Below are 20,686 nucleotides of genomic sequence, written 5' to 3' on the forward strand. Positions count from 1 at the left end.
GTGGTGTTTTACAGAACCATTTTTCCAATGTGGTAGCTTAGGGAGAAAGAGAAGAATGTGACCACAATTCACATTCAATCAAACTCTACTTCTTCAATTCTAGTTCTCGGATTGGTCTTGTAATTCATAATGAAGATGGATTTAGAAATATTGCTTCCTCCGCAACAGTGCTAATTTTGTTTGTGTCAAACAGAAGCTGTCCACACCCTCCTGCAAACTCAATTTGCGTGGCTCTACTAAGATCTAACAACTTCTTGCTGTGTACTGCAGCGCTGCAATTAGCGTCCTGAATTCTGAAAGGCAACGTTATTCACTCTGATTACCGTTAAACTAAATGCCCCGAAAGAAAACGAGAAAACTTCGACGCTAAGTTTAGAGCTCTGTGTTTCTATTTCTGCTTACCGGCACGACTGTCCTTCTAATGATCAACCTTGCCTTGCTCTTAACAAGAACCCAAAATTACGTCTGAGTCAGTGTTAAATTATACAACCAGCATAAAAATGAAAATCAGAGCCCCAGTGTGAAAAACTCCCACCAGTGCCACTACTCTAGACTTTGAAAATATATCCATCAAATCTCGTATCGTTCTCACAGGAGAAGTGTTAACGTGGGTGGACATCTGGTGTATTTAAAAAAAAAAAAGACTCACATTCCCTGCCATTACAAATCCAGTATCTCTCATCCCCACAGTCTCTTTGTCTCTGTCTCTCCCACTCACTGTCTCTTTCTCACAAGCCACCCGCTTCCTACGCCCCTCAATCTCTTCCAGTCTTACTTTCAGTCTTTCTCGCTCGGCCTCTTTTATCATTCTCTTTCCCTCTGTATTGCCCCACTCTCATGCTTGTTCTCTCGGTACACTGTCGTGTATAAAGGAGGAGCCAGAGGGGTTTGAGGCTATCAGAGTTGCTACAAGACTTTTTTTGTTGAAGTTGGAGCTGTCTCTTTTGCCTTTAAATGAATAGGAGCAGGGAAGAGGGGGGGAAAAAGGGCAATAAAATGGCCAAAAATAGAGATTGATGTATTATTTATTAATGGTTGCAGAGAAAGAGGGTGACTTCAGCAGGGACAGCTATCAAACAATGTTCTGTTTTCAGTGAATGAATGAAAATCTGGCCTCAGTAATCTCCAGCATTACAGTTGTCTAACAAAGAGCTCATGCTGTACTTGTCTGTCTAGAAAAGCTTTGTGATCGATAGAGTTCAGTGAGATATGTACCTTTTCAAACAGGCGATAGACACTCGAAGTAAATGCTAATTACAGAACGTACTGGGTACAAAATGTCCAGGGATAATGAAGGCTTGATTGTGACACCAGAGCCGCTGCAAAAGATGTACCTAGCAGGTGAAGAGAGCGAAGAGTGAGAGTGATGGAAACCTGAGGCACAGCAAGAATGGCTCTCTAGCGGGCAGAATGGAGACTGTCCGCTAGTCCAGCAACAAACCAGCCTACTTACTAGTTTAAAACAATGAGCGCGGGTCGCACAGCCCTCGTAAGTCGTCCATATTACTATTAGAAATCATCATGTCACAGATGCAGATATTCAGTGGCTGTTACCAGTGCCAGTAGAGTTACGTGACTCTCAATACCTAATTCAGTATCACAGTAGCAAAGAAAAAAAGAGTGATCTATGTACTTAAACATAAACTCCCTAACCCTTTAACAGCCAAGTATCATACATGGCACCTGGACTTATTTTTTAAATATTGGCTGTAAAGTTATGAAGTAATCTCATCTTTCAGGAACCGTTTGAATTTTCTCTCTTGTTCAAAATGGTTGAGGAGTTACGGTAACGTGAAGCGCACGTGATAACGTCTAGGTGGAGCTGAATGTGTTCAGACAGCGGTACCTTGGAAATGCTTTGTGCTATGTGAGTTAACACGGAATTGGAAGTTGAAAAAACATTATCTCAGGTCCCGCCCATTTCCCGTTGTCCGTAGATGCTTCATGTCATTGAAAGTCATTTGCTTTCTGTGGTTGCTGGTTGCCCCGTAATTTCCAGTGTCAACACAGCTTTAAGAATTTATGCAACGTTGGCGATTCTAAATATGTTAGCCAATGGAGACTTGACTAGACAAGACTACAATACTGCCGCTGTCAGTCCGGGAAGATCTGCAGGCTCAGTATGTACAGGAAAAACTACAAAACAGCACAATCACAAAAAACAATGAATTTTGGTATTTAAAGATATCAGAAGTACTGGTTCTGATTACATCCCTTGTAAGAAAAGCATGATTTCAAAGTGCTAAAGGCTTTAACTGCAAAATTTCCTTACCACATGAGACATGCTGTATTTTCAGTCGTCTTTTACTGCTGCATGGCCCCTCTCAGGTACAACCATTAGCATAATGTATAGTGACAAGAAGGTCAGTCCACAGTGAATGATGGGTAATGGTGAGTCAGTCTGTAATGAACAAGTTAATGTCCATCTTTACGTAATGTAGAATAGCCTTTTCTCCCGCTTGTCACTTAATCTGCTCTTATTTCTTTTTGACCAATTTCTTCTCAATTAGTTACATTTAAACTCAACAATAAAATAAATACTACACTTACATCACAGGTCTGTGATTTCTGTGGATTACAATCTTTCGAAAATCTATAAAATTGTTAAGAAGACAAATTCATGAAAGCATGTGAAGACAAGAAGGGCAAAAGTTTGGAACTGAAGTTCGGAGCATGAAAACGTGGGCACGTGTGTAAACAAGTATGAGGATGTGCACTTGCTGTGCTCTGCAAGTGTGCTTTAAGTCAGTTCAGCACCATAGATAGTTCTTTCTACGCAGCTACATTCACCAGCACAGCCAACCCCCATCTCTATCCCCAGCATAGGATGTTTCTTCAAAAGTCTTCATAACCCATCCTCCAATGTCTTTTATTAGCTAGCGCTTCATCTACCTAAGCATAGTGTACATTTGTTTTAATCAAACACCATTTTCTGTTAAATGCCTTTGCGCATGTGGTGATCAGACTTACTGCTGTGTGTATTTACTCCCAGAGACCCATTCTGAGGCTGGAAGAACCCTTACATAGCATTCAATGGAAAAATACTTCAACAGTTTCACATCAGATTACCAAAAAGGACTGAAGGCACTGCACGTGCTACTTTTGGAATTAATATAGGTCACTAATACAAATTGCTGTGCTTCTGTTGTACCAGAATGTGTTCTTGTAGAAACAAATCTAATTTTAGTCTGCACTGAGACAGAGAACAGAGGCTTTTTTTGCAGTCTTTTCATGTTAAGTCAAGCGTTCAAAGATATAGAGAAGTGCTCCTTCCACCCCCAAAAAAACAAGGAAAACAAACCGGGTGAGTGCTTAAAACACAACACCACTCAAACACGTGATTCTGTTTTTACCAGAGGATGGCTATAAAAAGTAGACAGAGCTTACACGCCTCGATGCTGAAGTGCCTTGAACCTGCACTTGCTCTAATCGCCAGCAGGTGGCGGCTCCTCTTGTTGCATAATGAAGTCTGTTTGTATATAAATCTGTGAGAAAAGGATCCAACTTATCACCTGATTTATGACCTCATGAAACACTTTATCCATAAGCGTGTGGTCTCATGTGTTAGTTTCTTATCCTATGGAATAAAACGTGATGCTCATTTTGTATATTACTGCTTCATTAGATTCAAAATGCAAGGTGTACTTTAGGGCAGGTTTAACTCATGATCGATTCAGAAGGACATCGAAGCTAAGGGTGCAATGTCCTTCAACTTCTTGTGCTGTTGCGCTGCACACACTTTTAACACACAGAGAGCTGAAGTGAAGCCGAATGCTAAAAACAATGAAAACTGTCCTCTGTAGCCACCGTCTGTGCTTCTCCCACTTTCCTGTTCCGGACCACTTTTCAACCAAAGTTCAACGCACATGTGTGTAGGTTGCACGCATGCTAAGCTCTCTGTAGACCAATACCAATTCCAACACTGAAGGACACATCCACAGAACCACAAATTCACCACAAGTCCCTGTCTTTCTCAAACACTGTTGCAAAATCAGTTTAATTGTTAAGGCTTGATGATGCCAATCCAGGAGTAACATTGTAGCCCACAAACCACCCACACCACATAAAAACATTGCTTTTCAATCATAAGGTCAGAAGTTTGACTCCTGGTCAAGATCTCTCTGCATGGTGACCTTTTTTCCTCGTGAGCCCCTCCACATCTTTAATTAATGTTCTTCTTCATGCATTCTTCTGTTATTTCTAAGAAAAAAAATGTCACCCATTTGTTGTAGTGTCATTTTATTTCACTCAGAGCGCTCGCACAAATGTACACTGCCAAAGAAAGCTCGACTAAAATATAAGCGATAATAAATTCGGTGACAAAAAAAAAAGAAAAAAGAAACACCCCACAAAACGTGGTGCACTTGATGCTCGCAACCCTGGGCGAGACGCTGTTTTTATGAAAGTATAAATTGCTGCTGGGAAGCAAGAATAAGCCTCTCCGGCGATCTCTCGTCTCCCCCGTTTGTAGTCAGAGTCGCTAAGCAACAGGTTTGTTGGATGAGTGAAGCCCAAATTGTCAGAGTGGCCTGGGCTGGCTGTTCAGCACAGTGTGTTATCATCATGATGTGCTGGTGGGAGGCCAACAACTGTGTTTGCGCACGTGTGTGTCAGTGCAGTTGTATGTGTGTGCGTTTGTTTACCCGTGGACTCTGAGTTATTTCATCTTATGCTCACTGAGAAGAGATGTGTGTGCGCGCACCTCGGGCAGATGCTTTTTCATGCAAGTCAGTATGGATTGCCGAGGAGTAAGAGAGCTTTCAGTTTGCATTACTATCAAAGTTTCTATTTGTGTAAGTCCTGCACACATGTATATACCGTAGTCAGCGTTAAAGTATTACACACCACGCGGTTTGTCAGTGTCAAACATTCACAAATTCACCACCCGTGTTTTCTTTTAGCTCTCGGTTTCCTTGCCGGCAGCGCTTTGCCTCTCAAACCTGCAGATGTGCTGACTTTGCACCCGCTGTTGGTTTACCTGATAGCTCCCTAGCGCCGAGTAAACCCCGAGCTTACGCCGCATATCCTGAGCCAGCGATCGAAGGGAATTAAAAGAGAACATAAGTATCCCCCCTCAAACACAGCACACTTGAGTTTTACTGAAGTGGCTTGTAAAAACATGCTGGTACCAAAAAGACTCCTATTCACCGCTGAGTGCATGCACTTCTTAATAAAGCTGCAGCATTGGATTTCCTCATGAATTAATTAATGACTAATAATCTTCTTTCGTAAAGGCAAGCTCTTTAATGGATTAGATATGATCCTGTGTGTAGAAGAAAGGCTTTAATGTCTGGCTTACATCAGATTGATGATATTTGATGAAATTTGTTCATTTTCTGAATTTGTATCGCCACGGTTACCAGCCTTTCACCCTGTTTCGGACCACATAGGAGACATTTTTTGACACCCGGGATTTTTGCATTGCATTTGAGGTCAAATTAAATGTAACAGCTCAAAAAGTGTTCTTTAAAAGGATACATTTACCAGAAAGATGGATGTATCCATAGTGATGAGGCCAGTTGATTTATGAGGTCCAGCTGGAAAAGCATAATTTTAAGCTTTTTAGCTGCTGATATCTTGTTATTTTTGGAGCAAGAAATCAACATAACTGGATAAGACATGAGATTAACTCTAAGCTATCTGCTTGGTTAGCAAGTTGCATCAATAGACTGTATGTGTCATGATTCGGCTGTGTGGCATGCAGGAGAGGACCCAAACGCACACTCACGGGGACACGGGGAATAAGCTCAGAGAGCACAGCTTTATTGCTGGAAAGGCAGATCACGGGTAATACAAAACTAAACTGGGAAAAACTAAATATAAAGCTCACCAAGAAACACAGGGAGAATCACACACAGCATGAGGGAGAACGCGACACCGAACTGAGGGAGACGCAGACATAAATACACAGAGGGTTAACGAGGGAAGTGGGAACACATGGGGAACACAGCTGACACAGATAACCATAACGAGACAGGGCAGGAGTGAACACAACATGACGCATAATGACGAGAGACTGTCAAAGTAAAACAGGAAGTACACGGAGGTTCAGACAGGAGGAGAGAGAGCACGGGGAGAACACAGACATAACGGGCTGGGGAAAACATGGAATAAAACACAAGGAGAGACGAGGGCTCACAGATACACAGGGGCACACAGGAGGTAACCAAATAAGGAACATCTTAACTAAATAACCTAGGAACCAAGGCATAAATAGGGAACAAAATACAAAACACACAAAAACTAAGAATACTAGGCCAACATGGCCCAGGACCATGACAGTATGTGTGCTTGTCAGGAACACAGATACCTGTTAATTGCATGCAAATAAAATACTCCTTGAAACTAGAGCACATCGACTTCTTGGACAATCTCTTAGTACAAGTAACCTCACGGCAGACCATGTTGTTTGCCTGATAATTGCATAACAACGCTCCAAGATGCACCAGCCCCTCAAACACTGTCGAGAGGTAGAGTCGAATTAGTGGAAGTGAAGTCTGGCAGACAGTTACCAGTTACAGCTGCTTGTGTGTCAAATCGGCACAGGAAATGTTTAATTGGATTAAACGGGCAACTTTACTATACAGTAATGGGAGTATACAGTGATTAATTTGCTTCAGCCAGCCCACAGTGAATGATTGCCGATGGCAAATCATTCTGTGATGAACAAGTTAATGCCCATCCTTCGGTAATGTACACAAAATGGTACACACGATGCTTCTGTTTGTCACTTAGTCCGCCCAGGCGTTTTTATCCCTTCAATCATTCCATTTATTACATTAAATAAGTCATGTTTAACTGGCCTGACTCAATTTAAAGTGGTTTACAGCAGGCTCCTGTTCTGCTGAGCATAACAGTTAGAAACACATTATGATACATAAAAATAAATGTCCCATGAAGCAGAAAAACAGCACGACATAAACAGCAGCACAGTGGAGACAACATAAATTTAATGGAATAAGATGGTATATGATTTGAATCAGTGGCTGTGAGCTTCTCTGAAACATTTGAAGAGGTTATAGAATTTTGTTATACAGAATACAGAATTTCATTCTCGTTTTTATTGTGTGGTTCACTCAACCTATTTAGTTTATTGAGGCCTTGGTTGATGTCTGCTGAATGAATCTAGACTGTGATTAATGCGTACATGCTGCACAAGCCTCTGCTTTTTCCAGCCCTTTAAGAGCTCTTACCTTACTCTACCTGCTCTGGTGGTAACAGGCAGATTTATCTGTAGAGTACATGTTTTTGAATCTTTTGAATGGGAACACTTACAAACAAGATGTTTACATTAGCTCATATGGGCAGTCCTGTAATCACCATAAGGTTGCCTGCCAAGAACTCAAGACGGTCGAGTCATCATTCATGCTTAGTAAATGATCTGCAGTCATCTGCAAAAGTCACTCTTCATTTCTTTAGATTTTACTGTGGAGATGAGAAATAGGTGCAGCGATTCACTAAAAAGTGCAAACATACAGAGTGTATATAAGCCAAACACAGAGTTTGTACAATTCTGTTGAGCTTGAGAGTCGATATTTGGTATGACCACCTTCATTTCTAAACACTGAACCCTATTAGGAAAGCTTTCTTGTCATCTCTTTAAGTAGTCTTCAGGAAGGACATTGCAAGCTCTTCTTCAATAATGATGAGTTTGGGGTCTGGGGAGGCCGTGACTGATTGTGTTGCATTGTGTTTTTCTAAGCAGATATGCTTTTATTGTATTGTCAGTGTGTTTTGGATTGCTGCCATGCTGAAAAAAGTTTTTGTGAATCAGATGCTTTTCAGATGGTATTGCATGGTTTCGGTTTCTTCAGTTGTTTTGAGGACACAGTGCGCAGCATACTGAAATATGGCAATTTGATATCCTTGTTGGTGCAAAAATATTTAATACCTGCCAAACTGTGACTTTTCTTTTCATATCTTTTCATAGATTCAACTAAAGAATGGGAATAAATAATGTGTTTTTGCACAGGCTGCTAGTAACAAAGTGCCTGAAGATATATTTTTAAATGTTTTTTTGTTTTTTTTGCCAAGGTGTCTGTTATGTGTAGACACAACATTGGCTCAGCCCTTGAGTTAGGTGCCTTATTAATGTTTGAATTATTCATAGGCAAGTATTAGCAAACAAAAATAGATTCCTCTGAAAATGGTCAGGTACAAGGCCTGGAGAACTATGGCTCAAGAACTCTTAAACAATGACAATAAAAGTCTGGCTCTTTGGGAGCAAAATACAAAAGGATGAGGAGTCACTCGAGACTTTTGCACAGTACTGCAACATTTAACTCTCGTGTTTATTTCCCAGCAAATTAGTAAAGTTAATTTCTGCCTCAGACCTTATAAATAATTGCAAAACTGCAATTCTAATTGTCAACAACAGTTCCACATAATAAAATGTGGAACTGTTGTTAGTTTTTGGAACGTAATCTGGGTTGCAGGGCTGACAAATCACAATGAAACAAACAGGACTAGACGGCAAATGAGAGAGGAAAAATGAAAAACACCCAAAAAGACAGAGAGGTTTGAAATTTGCATGCAGGCACACTTGCTCTCTAAGGCATATGCTGGTGTAATGACACACCATTATGCCGGCTTATGAAATTTAACAGCTTGTTTTGTTGTCCAAATCTGCAAGTGGTTGTCTTGTTTCATCTTCAAAATGCTCAAAATGAAACAGTTATCTCATATTATATGATATGAGATAATATATATATACATTTGTGTATATATTAAAACAAAACACACATTTAATCACAGATAAAAACTTTCCCCTGAAGCTTTCAGGAAAAATCAGCCTCTGAGAATTCAGCTTGCATGTCTTCAACTCATTTTCAGCTGGGGATCATGTGTTTAGTACCCAGGCTTGTCACGCTAAAGTCTGGAGGTCAGATGTCTTCCAGCTCCACCAGGCTGATGTCTGCTATGCCGGCCACGTTTCATTAAATCTCAGCACATCAATCTGATCGGAAGTGGCGTTGGAGGTGGACTCAATGCACTGAGTCAGTACCGAGTTTGTTGTTTTCAGATTCTTAGTCTCTATTATAAATGAGACACAAATGTTTCAGAGAGGATTTGTATGTAATATCAGTCATCTGTTGCAGTCTAACGCAGCACGGCTGTGAGAGCACAAGGAACGCAGTCTCCTGTGAGAAAATATTAACATAAAAAAGACACAAGTAAGCCTGGATGTGTGCTTGTCACCAATTTGTTAAGCCGATCTTGTGATTGTAGCCATTGATTTGCGTCCCATTGGACAGTGTTCAGTCCACTATCGATCTACTGTTCTAGTGTTCCAAATGACCTTCGGGTTGATTATACTGAGGTGGAAGCAATTTAGCTATTGATTGGCAAAGATGCTTTCGTTGCTCATTAACAGTAAGTTGTATTTGTCTACCAGTATGTGCCTGAGTCAGTGTTAGTGCTGATGTTGGATTTGGCTGTGGTATTGTAACGATCCGTGTAATTGACCATTTATGCTGTCTATGCAGGTCGCTGGAAAGGAAGCTACAGAGACCCATACTGGCTAAGTCGCGTACCCTCCCCAGCATCCCCCAGTCTCCAACGGTCTCCAGGGTCCACCACTCTGATCTCATTGGCGGGAGTCCTCCGCGCATGAAGAATCCTCCAGTTGCCACCAGCCACTCAAAGGCCTGCACTTTGCCACCTGCAGGTAAAGACAGAATGGAAGCTAGCACCACACAGCTAGCTTATTTTTTTTCAGCTAACAGAGTTTGGAGAAACAATATCAAGCGACTTGTTAGAATCAAAGTGATGCAATTAACCACTTTGTGGTCAGGCCATGACCACTTTTGTTTGAAAAAGGTGATTATAATTTCAATCTGCAGTAATTTGAGGGAAAATTGACCCTGTGGTAGGACCTATCCACCTGTCTATGGTGTATCTATGGAAAGATGGAGGTGAGGAAAGCAGCAGCAGCAAGACCCCTGCTCAAAACATACTTGGCATGGATAAAGTAAGAAACAGCATGAAAAGGAGGAAGTGTGGCAGAGGTGGGTTGCAAAGCAGCTTGCAGATACTGAGCAAGTGTAAAGGCACCCTGTATGAAATTTGCCACTTGGGTTTAACCTAGAAGTGCTCTTTTTTTCTTGGTGAACTTTGCTCTGTCTTTCATTTTTCACCATGAAACGGCAGTCTCTGGCCTGAGCGCAACTCAAAGGGTTAGTTATTTGAAAATGATCTTGTGGCGGCGATACAAGAGTTTAAAGGGCAGTAAAAGCTTAAGCTAAAGTCTTCTTATTTCTGTTCAAATGCCCACACCTGCATTGGTTCTGTGATATCCTGTCTTATGCTTCACTTGGCTGAGAGCGCCCAGCAGCCATCTGTCTCAGCAGCTGCATGTACAAGAGAAAACAGTGTATATCTTTTCACTGTTTTCTCTCTTCTCTCCTCCTCTTGTGTAGGAATCAAACGCCGCTCCCTCCCAGGAGAGGGGAAACTGTCATGGAGAATTCTGACGGTGTAAGCCCGCTGACAGCGAAGGCTTTCATCTTAAAGACAAATGAGGGCTTTTTTTGAGGATGAAAACATTTATAGGTGGCAGGGATTTTTATGTGAAAGAAAGCCCTTCACAGTTGGGCTTTGATTTGTATAGATCAAAAAGAGCTCTTCTATAGAAACACCACAATAGCAGACACCTGAAACTGAAGGCAGGAGAGAAATGAATCAGGGAAATTTCGATTTAATGCGAGTGAATTAATGCAAACCTTTGATTATCTGTTAAGACAAAAACTAAACATTATGGCCAATTTAAATCATTTCTCATGAAATCTCTGCTTGTGCTATTTAGGCAGTGCATTTCTAATTTCTTCAAGCAGCTCAGATACGTTTTCAAAGTGCCTGATTTGGAAACTAATCTTCCCTTCAACCCTGAACAAGCCAAGCACCATCAAACCAGAGCTCAAAGCTAAAGATCAAGGCTAGACATCGAGCTAGACATCCTAACGCTTGTCTCCTCATTCACACGTATTGATAGACATACACTTTCACTATCACTGCTGACTGATGTCACTCAGCTTGACAGCATGGAGCTCTGAGAGAAGAGATGACTTTTGGCACATTTCAAATGTTGGATTAAGGTGGAAAATACCACGTTATCATTCTCACTTGTGATGTTTAATACAAGAGAAATCTGCACAGGAGCTCATCCTGAAACTGCAAGAAGTATGTAACTCCAAAAAAGACGCAGCCAGCATCAGAGAGGAAGACCTAAATAAAATAAGAAAAAAATAGGTTCCTCTTGAAGTCACTCAGTCCCACTGGATTGGCAGAGACGCAGGCAGCAACATAGGCGGTAAAAACTTTGAAATGAGCTAAAACAGCTGCTCACATTGTAATGAAAAAAAAATCTCATCCAGAAGATATCTGATATTTTCGTTCTCTTCACCGTGAAGGTCATTGTGGAGCGGCGCATTTCAGAGTGCGTGAGAGGGCTTAGAGGGGACGAGATGCTGATACAGCAAGGGCTTTATTTTGCCTCCCCTCTTTCTTGATTGGCTTCTGTCTTCTTTCGCTGTCTCCCGGCTCTGCAGTCAGTGCTGGTACAAATTTCTATCAATGTGAATGGGACCTCACATGATACATGTGTACAGAAAAATATAAATAATAAGATCAAGCAACCTGAAAGTAAACCTTTCTGAGGTTGATTTATGTTAAGGTGGACCTACTATTTGAGATGTAGGCTCAAAATGATATCATGATATTTCATAGAAAGCTGTGCGAATGATATTTGTTATGGTGTAGAAGAAAATACTGAACAAGGTTCTGTCAGTGATAACATCAGCATTTCCATGCTTCTCACCTCCTGTGCGCCACTTCGTTGAGGACAGACTATTCTACGGTGGCCCTGAGAGGTCAAATATATTGCAACTTAATGGGATAACTCAAGAACGAGCCAATGTAGGAGTTTCTAATTGATACCATAGGTGAATATACTAAAATAATCGGACGGCTGTTTTCTACTTTTGGCTCTGTGTGATGTCATTAAGAACTGATATGATTATTATGGTCATAGCCTTAGTTGCGAGTACGGCAGACCCACCCATCTGTAAAAACCTTCTACATACAAGAAACTGGTGTTGTCACAATAAACTGGATTTGACCGTGATTATTAAAAATGAGAAATTCACATTGTGTTCAAAATAATTCACATCAAAATACTGTAAAAAAACCCAAAAAAAACAACTCATGCCAGTGCTCTCTTTTCTAGTTCACTGAGGACGCAGCTGATCTGCACACTTTGCGGATGACTAAAGCGAGGCGACAACTTTAGTTAACACCAGCTCCTGTGTGAGACTGCTCGGCTGTGCCCTGAGCTTTAACTCACAGGTGTTTCTTCAGTTCATTGCTGGTCTGCTTGCAGTCTGGTCTGCTTTAACCTACTGATGTTTTTTACTATTTATATTATAAGTGAACTATTAAAATGAAGGAGACTTAATATATAGAGAGTTAAGGTTTTCCTACACTGGTAGCATTGCCTTTTATGGAGCGTAGCGTAATAGGAAAAGTGACGGAGAATAAATGTCCTGTTTCAGAAAGAGTGAACTGAGGGCCTGTGTGAGGATTATTTCGATCTGTGAATCATGTAAAAGCTACTCTAAGAATACAAATCTGGAACTTTAAAAAAGAATAATATCGCCACTTCCATCTATGGTGGTATGAAAGTGTTTTTTTAAAATAAATGTATTAAAGTTACTTAGATGTTTAGGTTCAGTAATAAACTACATTTAATACAATAAGAGAGCTTATTTGTTAAAATTCATGACTAAAGTGAATAAAGTGAACATGGCAGAAGTGAATCCATTGTCTCTGAAAGAGACTTCCAGTATCCCTGCTTCCCTTTTCCTCCCTCTCGTTACATTTCTCTGTCCTATTTTGGCTGCAGTTTGAACTATGTGAATGTCATCACTAACCCACTTTGGCCGAGTAGCATCGAGTGAATCCCGAGCCCTCGCTGCTCTGATCTGATAAATCTTCTCCTTTACTACGTCTAATAACTCAGCTCTCTGTCAGTGATTGGTTGATTTAGTCCAAGTGCTTCCATCTTATGTCCTTTTACATCTAGACTAATTATCTGGGTCTGATGGCGTGTTGGTGTCTGTCTCTCTGCCTATTTTTTTTCTTCCACTGCTCCTGCTCTGCTGAAAATATCAAATTGAGAGAGAGTTTGGTCTCACGTGGCTGCTTGTTGCCTAGCGACCACTGTCATCGACCATGATGCTGCCTCCCTCTTTCTTTCTCTCTCTACCTCTGTTTATGTCTCGGTATGCAGACAACTTTTTTCTAAAAATCCAAGTTGTTTAATAATCCAGCTGCATTCGGTTTGTGGATTTAAGCAACATCCTGTATTAGGGATCAGGCTCAGTCATTTTGTTGCTTTTATTATTTGGCCCGGCTTTGGCTGCGGCTCAGACTGTGGAACTGATACACAGGTTATATTTCACACTCTGGAGCTCATTCATAAGCTCACACAAAACACTCACTGCCAAAAGAGCTGCAGTTTTACTCTTTTAATAATGGATATAATGAATAATGAATCACAGCAGCTGTGGCTCGGGAGGTAGAGCGGGGTGCCTCCAGAGGTTTGAGCCCCAGGGCGTGAGGGGAAAAAGAGCTATGTGTGTAGCAAAAATAAAAATAAATAAATAACACAAAAATGACTTTTCAGCTCCTCGCTTAATCACAAGCTGTCACCACAGCAGGTATCTCCACATGTGTCCAAGCAGTGTGCTCTTCTTTGATCCTCCCAGGATTAAACTGGGGATCTTTCAATTGTTATGCAAATGTAAAAACCACTGCACTGGAGCCACTGTATCTATACAGTTAAGTGCTACATAAATTTGTGTAACCAATAAGAAATGTTCAGTGGATCAGTTCAACTGCTTATTAATGCAAATAACTAATCAGCCAAGCAGCTCGGTGCAATTTGGCATGTAGACATGGTCAAGGCGACTTGTTAAGGTTCAAACGTCATCTAAAAGGAGAAGAAAGCGGATTTGGGTGACTTGTAACATGGCATGGTTATTGGTGCTGGTTTGAGTATTTGCTGGGAGTTTCCCACACAACACACAAGAGAGAAAATATCCAGTGAGAGGCAGTTCGAAAATGCCTTACTGGTGCCAGAGGTCAGGGGAGAATGACCAGATTTTGTCAAGCTTATAGGTAGGCAATAGAAACTGAAAAGATTCCTACTACTTACAACCAAGGTATGCAGAAGAGCATCTCTGAATTCACAATGCATTAAAGCTCGAAGCAGATGGTGTATAGCAGTGGAAGACCACCTGGTGTGGACTTCTGCTGAGTTGACTGTACTCAAATGACCTCCACATCCACCAAATCTCAATCCAGTTGAGCACCTTTGGGATGTGGAGGAACAGGAGATTCCCATTGTGGAAGTGCATTTAACAAATCTGCAGCAACTGTGTGATGCCATCATGTCTGAGGACATTCAAATTCAAAAACACTTTATCCCCAAGGAGCCAATTAAAAAGGATGTTTCCAGCATCTTGTTGACAGCAGTTCTGAAGACAAGAGGAGATCCAGCCTGGTATTAGTAAGGTGTACCTAATAAAGTGTGAATATAAATGTAGCCCATTTAATGCATATAACTAATATATTTTTCTTTAAAATAAATATACTGGACTGTAACTTAATGAACCTGACAGGAAAGCCTATATAAAAGATTTTAGTGGCTTTCCACCTCATTTCTCATTTCTTTATTTATCGTCCCTGCTGATAAACTTTTGGTTTACAGACAGGCTCTCAAGAAATGATCCACATAAATAATAAAAGAAACAGTAAAAACCAAATGCAATCATACGACACAATCCTGCAGTAAAGAAAATCACTAAAATTTGCATTAAAGAAACCCAACTAAAGAGTGAAATGGTGTAATATGAGGTAACGATATCACATAAACAGATTTAGAAATGCTCCTGTCTGAAAAAGGGAGTTTTTGCACTGCAGCCTCTCTGCTCTGTCATGTCTGTCGTCATTAATACCTGTTTGGTTCTCTGATGGGCTCTTGTTGCTGCTCTCTGCACCTTTCCAGCTTTCCACATATGCACATGGATGTGAGGAGAGGTGCACTTGGAAGAGCGGGGAGGCTCTCCAGAACAGAGCCATATAAATGCATTACAGCCAAATAGACTGAAAAACATATAAATACCAGTTTTTATATATTTTTCTGGTTTTGACTCCAGTGGTCCTGACTGCACTCAATTATCTGATGTTTTAATAAAAGTATTTACAGCAGAGAAATGTCTGCGACTTTGACCTTCTTAACCTTATACAGTGATTCATTGGGGGCTGGGAAGTACACTGTGTGCTCATTTTCCTACTATAATTTGAGATGATATTTGAATCATGAGCACGTTTCACTGCTGTCGTTGTTAATACCTTGATGAAGACGGCTGATTTTGCTTACTCAGCATATGGCTGCGTGTTTTTTTTGAATGCCGTTAGTCAGATGCCGCAGACGGGATGCGACAAGACGTCTGACGTCCGTCAAATGCAGAGCGATGGAAGTTGTCTCTGATTAGTGGAGCTGAGGCAGTTTCTGACAGCACTCATCCATCTCTGTGGTGTGACTGTGAGAACTCAGACATCATGTCAGCGCTTTGGAGAAAAACGCCCTCTCTGTCCAGCATATGAAATCATAATCACGCTGTTCAGGAGGCATGGTGAGAATAATGCTGCGGTTATAAAGTATTTTACCTATAAAGGAAGCTAAATTACTTTCTGGAAATGTTTTATGGAAGCAATCAGGGATGATAGCTCAGAATTTGTAGAGTGAGTTTCCAGTAATTGCGCACGGTCCAGTCGGTCCTGCTCTCATTTATTCTCCTGTCTTTTTTCTCCCTTCTTCTCCTTTCTTCTTATTGTTGCCTTCATGTAATGCCACTGTGATGTCTTTATTTGTCTTCAGTTAAGACAAATTAAAGACAATTTGTCTTTCAATTTGTCTTTTTGTTTTCATCCAGGGGAGCTTTGGCGTTTGGAGGATGACATGGAAGGTGACAATGAGACTAGCGGCTGCACCGAGGCCCGTCCACGCTCCCAGTCGCCGTTCTCCCATTTCCGGGCGCGGGCTGCTTACCTGCGCAAGAGCATGTCAGCCGATGAGCACCTAGACATGGGCTCCGACTTTGGCGCAGTGACTGCGGTCGAGGGCAAACAGAACCGTGGGAAGGGAAAGCTAAAGAGGAAGTTTGTAAGTTTGATTCCTTCACTTCCTGTTATTTGATTTGGTCCCACCCAGCCGTGTCCAGCTAAATCCTGTATCATCATGGCGTTGTTTCCTTCATCCCCTTTTTTCACACATCTCAAAGCCGGCTCATTTAAATAGGCACTTAGGATTAAAGGTTTTTCCGGCCACAGAACATATGGCCGTTCTGCAGAGCATGACTTAAGTTTTCTCACTTGCTGTGAGTGCAGCTTCATGCAGACATTCACAGCAGCTCCCAAATGAAGACAGCTCGTCCCACTCGCTCTTTCCTTATCTTTAATTAATTTATACAGCTGTGTGCTTGTGACTCTGTGGCTATTTTCAACTTTACCAAATAAATCCTGCTCGTCACCCTGAGGGAAGGCGACTGTTAACATGTGATGATAAAAACAACCCCCAAAAAACAAGTTATCGCTTTAAAGCTTTGTTGTCCTGATACATGAAAGATAATGAGCAAGAGAAACTATGGTGATCAAAGCTGATAAAGAGGAGAGTGCAAGGAAAAAATCTAGGGCTGACAGTCCTGAGAATACAGCATAAGGTGCAAAATGGTGCAAAATCCATCCATCCATCCATCCATCCATCCATCCATCCATCCATCCGTTCTCTTCTGCTTATCCGATTCAGGGTCACAGGCGGGCTGGGGCCTAACCCAGCTACTTTAGGGTGAGAAGCGAGGTACGCCCTGGACAGGTCACCAGTCTGTCACAGGTCCAACACAGGGAGACAGACAACTATTCACACTCACATTCACACCTATAGGCAATTAAGAATTAACCTAACCCCTTTAATTGCATGAGTTTTGGAAGAAGCCAAGCACTTGCAGAGAACATGCAAAATGTAAACAGAAAGGGGCAACAGTGCTAACTACTGCACCACAGTGCAGCTAAAAAATGGAAACAATACCGCAAAAAACACAATGAATTTAGCTGACATGCTACCTATTTTACTTTAGTCTTGCATATATACTCAAGTTTATTCTGTTAAAGTTGAAACAATAGGTAAAAATAAATAAAGTCTATTTTATATATATATAGGGAGGACTGTAGGACTGTAGCTACTCCAGTTTTGGAGCTTTGGCAATTAAAATGACATCCATCAAGTGGTCAGTTTAGGAAACCCAAAGCTGCTGGCTAATTTCAAGCTTCCAAAATTACTGGTCCCTGGTCCTTTTCATTTTATCTAATTAGTAAAGTATAATTACCCCACTTGCTGCTTAAAATGATGTTTTGATTTGAGCTTAATTCCGTAAGCTGCATGTAACAGTGTTGGTTGCGTCAGATCTTTGGGGGGAAATGCTGCCAGACGAGTGCAGCGGGCTTGTTGAAGGCGCATGAAAGATTAAAGACCTGTATATTGTCCGTTAGCCTGTGGATCAGGTAATTGGAGACCTCATTACCAGCCGAAGCGTTGTAATTGATTCTCGGGTGTCACAGGCGCAACAGGAGACCAGGACAGGTTAGTGGATAGCTCAGTGGGAGAATTTAAGGTGTGTGTGGGGTGTTTTTTCTCTGGCATACTGCTGGATGTGGATCACAAGAATATACTTGACTGAACTTTAAATGGGATTAGCCATTTTTTATTTTCCTTTCATACACTTGAGCCAATCAACAGTTTGGTGTCAGATCAGTTCGTGGTCACAATAGTCGGGCTGAAAATAGAAGGGAAGAAGTTCATTTTATTAACTTCCATCACATTTAAACAGTTGGCCATCTTTGCTAGGAATGGGAACAGCACTGGATCTGATGACCTGCCGCGGGTGTTTTGGGGTGAGAGTTCACATTGTACTGTCTTCTAGTACACTGTAATTGAGGAAATGTCAAATGTACTTTACTACTGCATCATACCTGCTTTAAATATGTTGTCTTCTCTCTGTATCACTCAGTCTTTTCTTTTTCGTTTGCGGATGCACAGATAAAACATTCAGAGCCGTGTTGTTGCTCAACACTTGTATGCTCTCCAGAGCGACGCGAAAATTGCCGTGACAAAAACAACTACGCCTCAGCCTGCTGCCTCATGCAAACAACTGTTGTGCTGCAGTATTTAGTGTTGTGCTATGGAGGTTGACTGTGACACAGCAGAGAAACAATGCCTTAATATTAGCGCAAGTCGGCCCACACTGCAGAAGGCCTGCCTGCTGGCACGCATGTTAGAAGTAATCTACAGTATCTTTCGGAGATACTAATGGAGGCGGATTAGGTGTTTAAAGGAAAAATGTTTCAGTGTTTTTCATTCTTTGGACTAAATATGGAATTGTAGTTATTGTAACAAAAAAGAAAAGACTAAAGCTTTTCAGGTAGGAGTAAGAGAACAGAAGGAGAGAAAGTAACCCGTGTTTGTAAGGCTGCCAAACTCTACATTATGGTCCGAGTTAATTACCTGTTGTAACGATATCAATGCCATCTCCCTTTAAACTGTCACACTCTGTGAGGGCCTATCTTCAGGGTCTTCAGGTCAACAGGCAGTGCTATCTGTTCAGCAACAACTGTCACGGTAAAGCTGTTTTGTATTTTAGACTGAAACACCACTAATCACGTGCTCTACCCAGAACAGAAGCAGCTCGTGGCTTTTACGACCCTTATTGACCTTTCTTTATATTGTTACAAGCTGTACACTTGTGAGTGAAAATGTGTCTCGCTCACCGGGATACCGAAAACACCTCGCACTTTTGTCAACTTTTACTTGTTGAGCTACACAGTCAAGAAACTCTGCAGTTCTGCATATATAAAATCCAGAGTTTCCCACAGTTGTATAACGCCCTCAGTTAGCTGTCACCTTTCTTACAGCATGCTATGTGGCAAAGTTGGAGGAGCAAAGCTGCACAGATGCAGCTCTCTCCACTTCTTTGCAGACACTCTGCTGAGAGAGCCCGGGGGAGAGTGACCAGCTAAATCATGAGTAATCTGACTTTACAGTGATGAATGATTCAGTCTACCATAATTTGCAAATATGAGTATATGAGTATTATGTATTAAGAAACTTGTTGCAAAACACAAGATTTTTTCCCATTTCATTAACTGAATTTATGAAAAATACCACAGTAAGAGAGGTATAAAATAGTATGTTAGCACTCAATAGGTGTTTGCCAAAGAGCTATTAGCTGTTGCCCTGAAGCGTCATCAGAAATGTTCTCAGTGGAAGAGTGGCTGTCAAGAGGGAGAAAAGGCGGAGGTACGCAAAATTACACAAGAACTGGGATGAAACTCAGGTCTTATGGAGTGATGGGTCAAAATGTTTGTAGGAGGTCATGAAAGAGGTAAAACAGCCTTGACTTTCAAGCCTGTTAGAAAAATTGAATTTTTTTTACCTTATGTCAGTACATAAGGCTGTGTACATTAGGTAACAGCTGCACAGTTTTTGTGGTTTTGTGTAGAAAAACACATTTTAAGCCTGTTTAAGCCATATGCAAACCACAGATGATGTAGTTGGACTGTTTGCAGTGTACAAGAGTAATATTACTGTAATATTACAAAGGGATTGCAAATTGTATTTGCAGGAAGGATCATTTTCTCCACTGACAGCAGTGTGCCTTTCAACAGTTATTGTTTCTATCTGCTGTAATTTCATCTCTTGACATGCTGCCTATGCAGTGTAAATATGTATGCATGTATGTGCCTGTGTGTCCTTTATTTATTTAAATGTGTGGCTGACGTGCAAATGCACTCAAAGCCTACTGACAGCAAGCTAAGAGGCTGACTAACCACATAATCAAAGTACAGATCGTATCATTTCTGTTGATTGAATGGCTGTAACTACATAATGGGATGTTCGTGCGTATTCGCTGCACTTTGGTCTGACACATCCTCTGGTGACTCACATAGATTCTCTATTAAAGCAATATATTAAAAATTACACACAAAAAAAGCACAGGGAACGCAAATAATTGTTTTTCATCATTTCCATATTCACCGGAAACCCACAGGAAACACCACAAGAGAGATTTCAACCAAATCACGTACGTGGATGTGCTCCTCGCATGGTGGCAGGAGTCCTGATACTGTACTGGCAGGAATCTCAGTGGTATCTAGACTGTTGAATAAGGCGAATTATATTCAGCATGCTGCTTTGGTCAAAGGCTCTGGGTCGCCTGGATTGGTTTGAGAAACTTGATATCGCCGCCTGCGGCTATGCTCTTTTATGTTATCAGGAAACGGGCACAGAGTGTGCTCGCACATAATAGCTCATAAAAACACACTTAACACACATGAGAAATACTCTGAAAAATCAGACATTTAAAGGCCACTGGCGAGGCTTAGATGAAGACCACAAGTGTTTCTGTGACGTCTGCTTCGCCACTTTATCTATTTGTAAGTCAGCCTGTTTACACCTCGAACGAAAAGCATTGAGCTGAGGTGGTGAGTGCGGGGGGTCTACGAAGCAGCTGATTTACATTTATTCTACTCTTGGTGTATACCCTGACTGACCGTCTGCTCACAAAACACGTGT

General features: G+C 41.3%; 1 protein-coding gene across 5 annotated transcripts in view; it reads left to right on the forward strand.

Annotated features, from left to right (window-relative positions):
- The window catches only part of ankfn1b (ankyrin repeat and fibronectin type III domain containing 1b), a 147,615-nt gene that overhangs the window by 25,463 nt on the left and 101,466 nt on the right, over nt 1–20,686 (forward strand). For 3 of the 5 annotated variants that reach the window (XM_026178722.1, XM_026178723.1, XM_026178721.1), the window contains 2 exons: nt 9,486–9,667; nt 15,996–16,225. In XM_026178722.1, coding sequence (XP_026034507.1) covers nt 9,486–9,667; nt 15,996–16,225 — 412 coding nt within the window. Of the gene's footprint in view, nt 1–9,485; nt 9,668–15,477; nt 15,696–15,995; nt 16,226–20,686 lie in introns of those variants that run through there. The other 2 variants (XM_026178725.1, XM_026178724.1) reach the window with 2 other exon arrangements.

This window comes from Astatotilapia calliptera, chromosome 8 (genome assembly GCF_900246225.1).
Source record: "Astatotilapia calliptera chromosome 8, fAstCal1.2, whole genome shotgun sequence".
Classification (NCBI taxonomy): Eukaryota; Metazoa; Chordata; class Actinopteri; order Cichliformes; family Cichlidae; genus Astatotilapia; species Astatotilapia calliptera.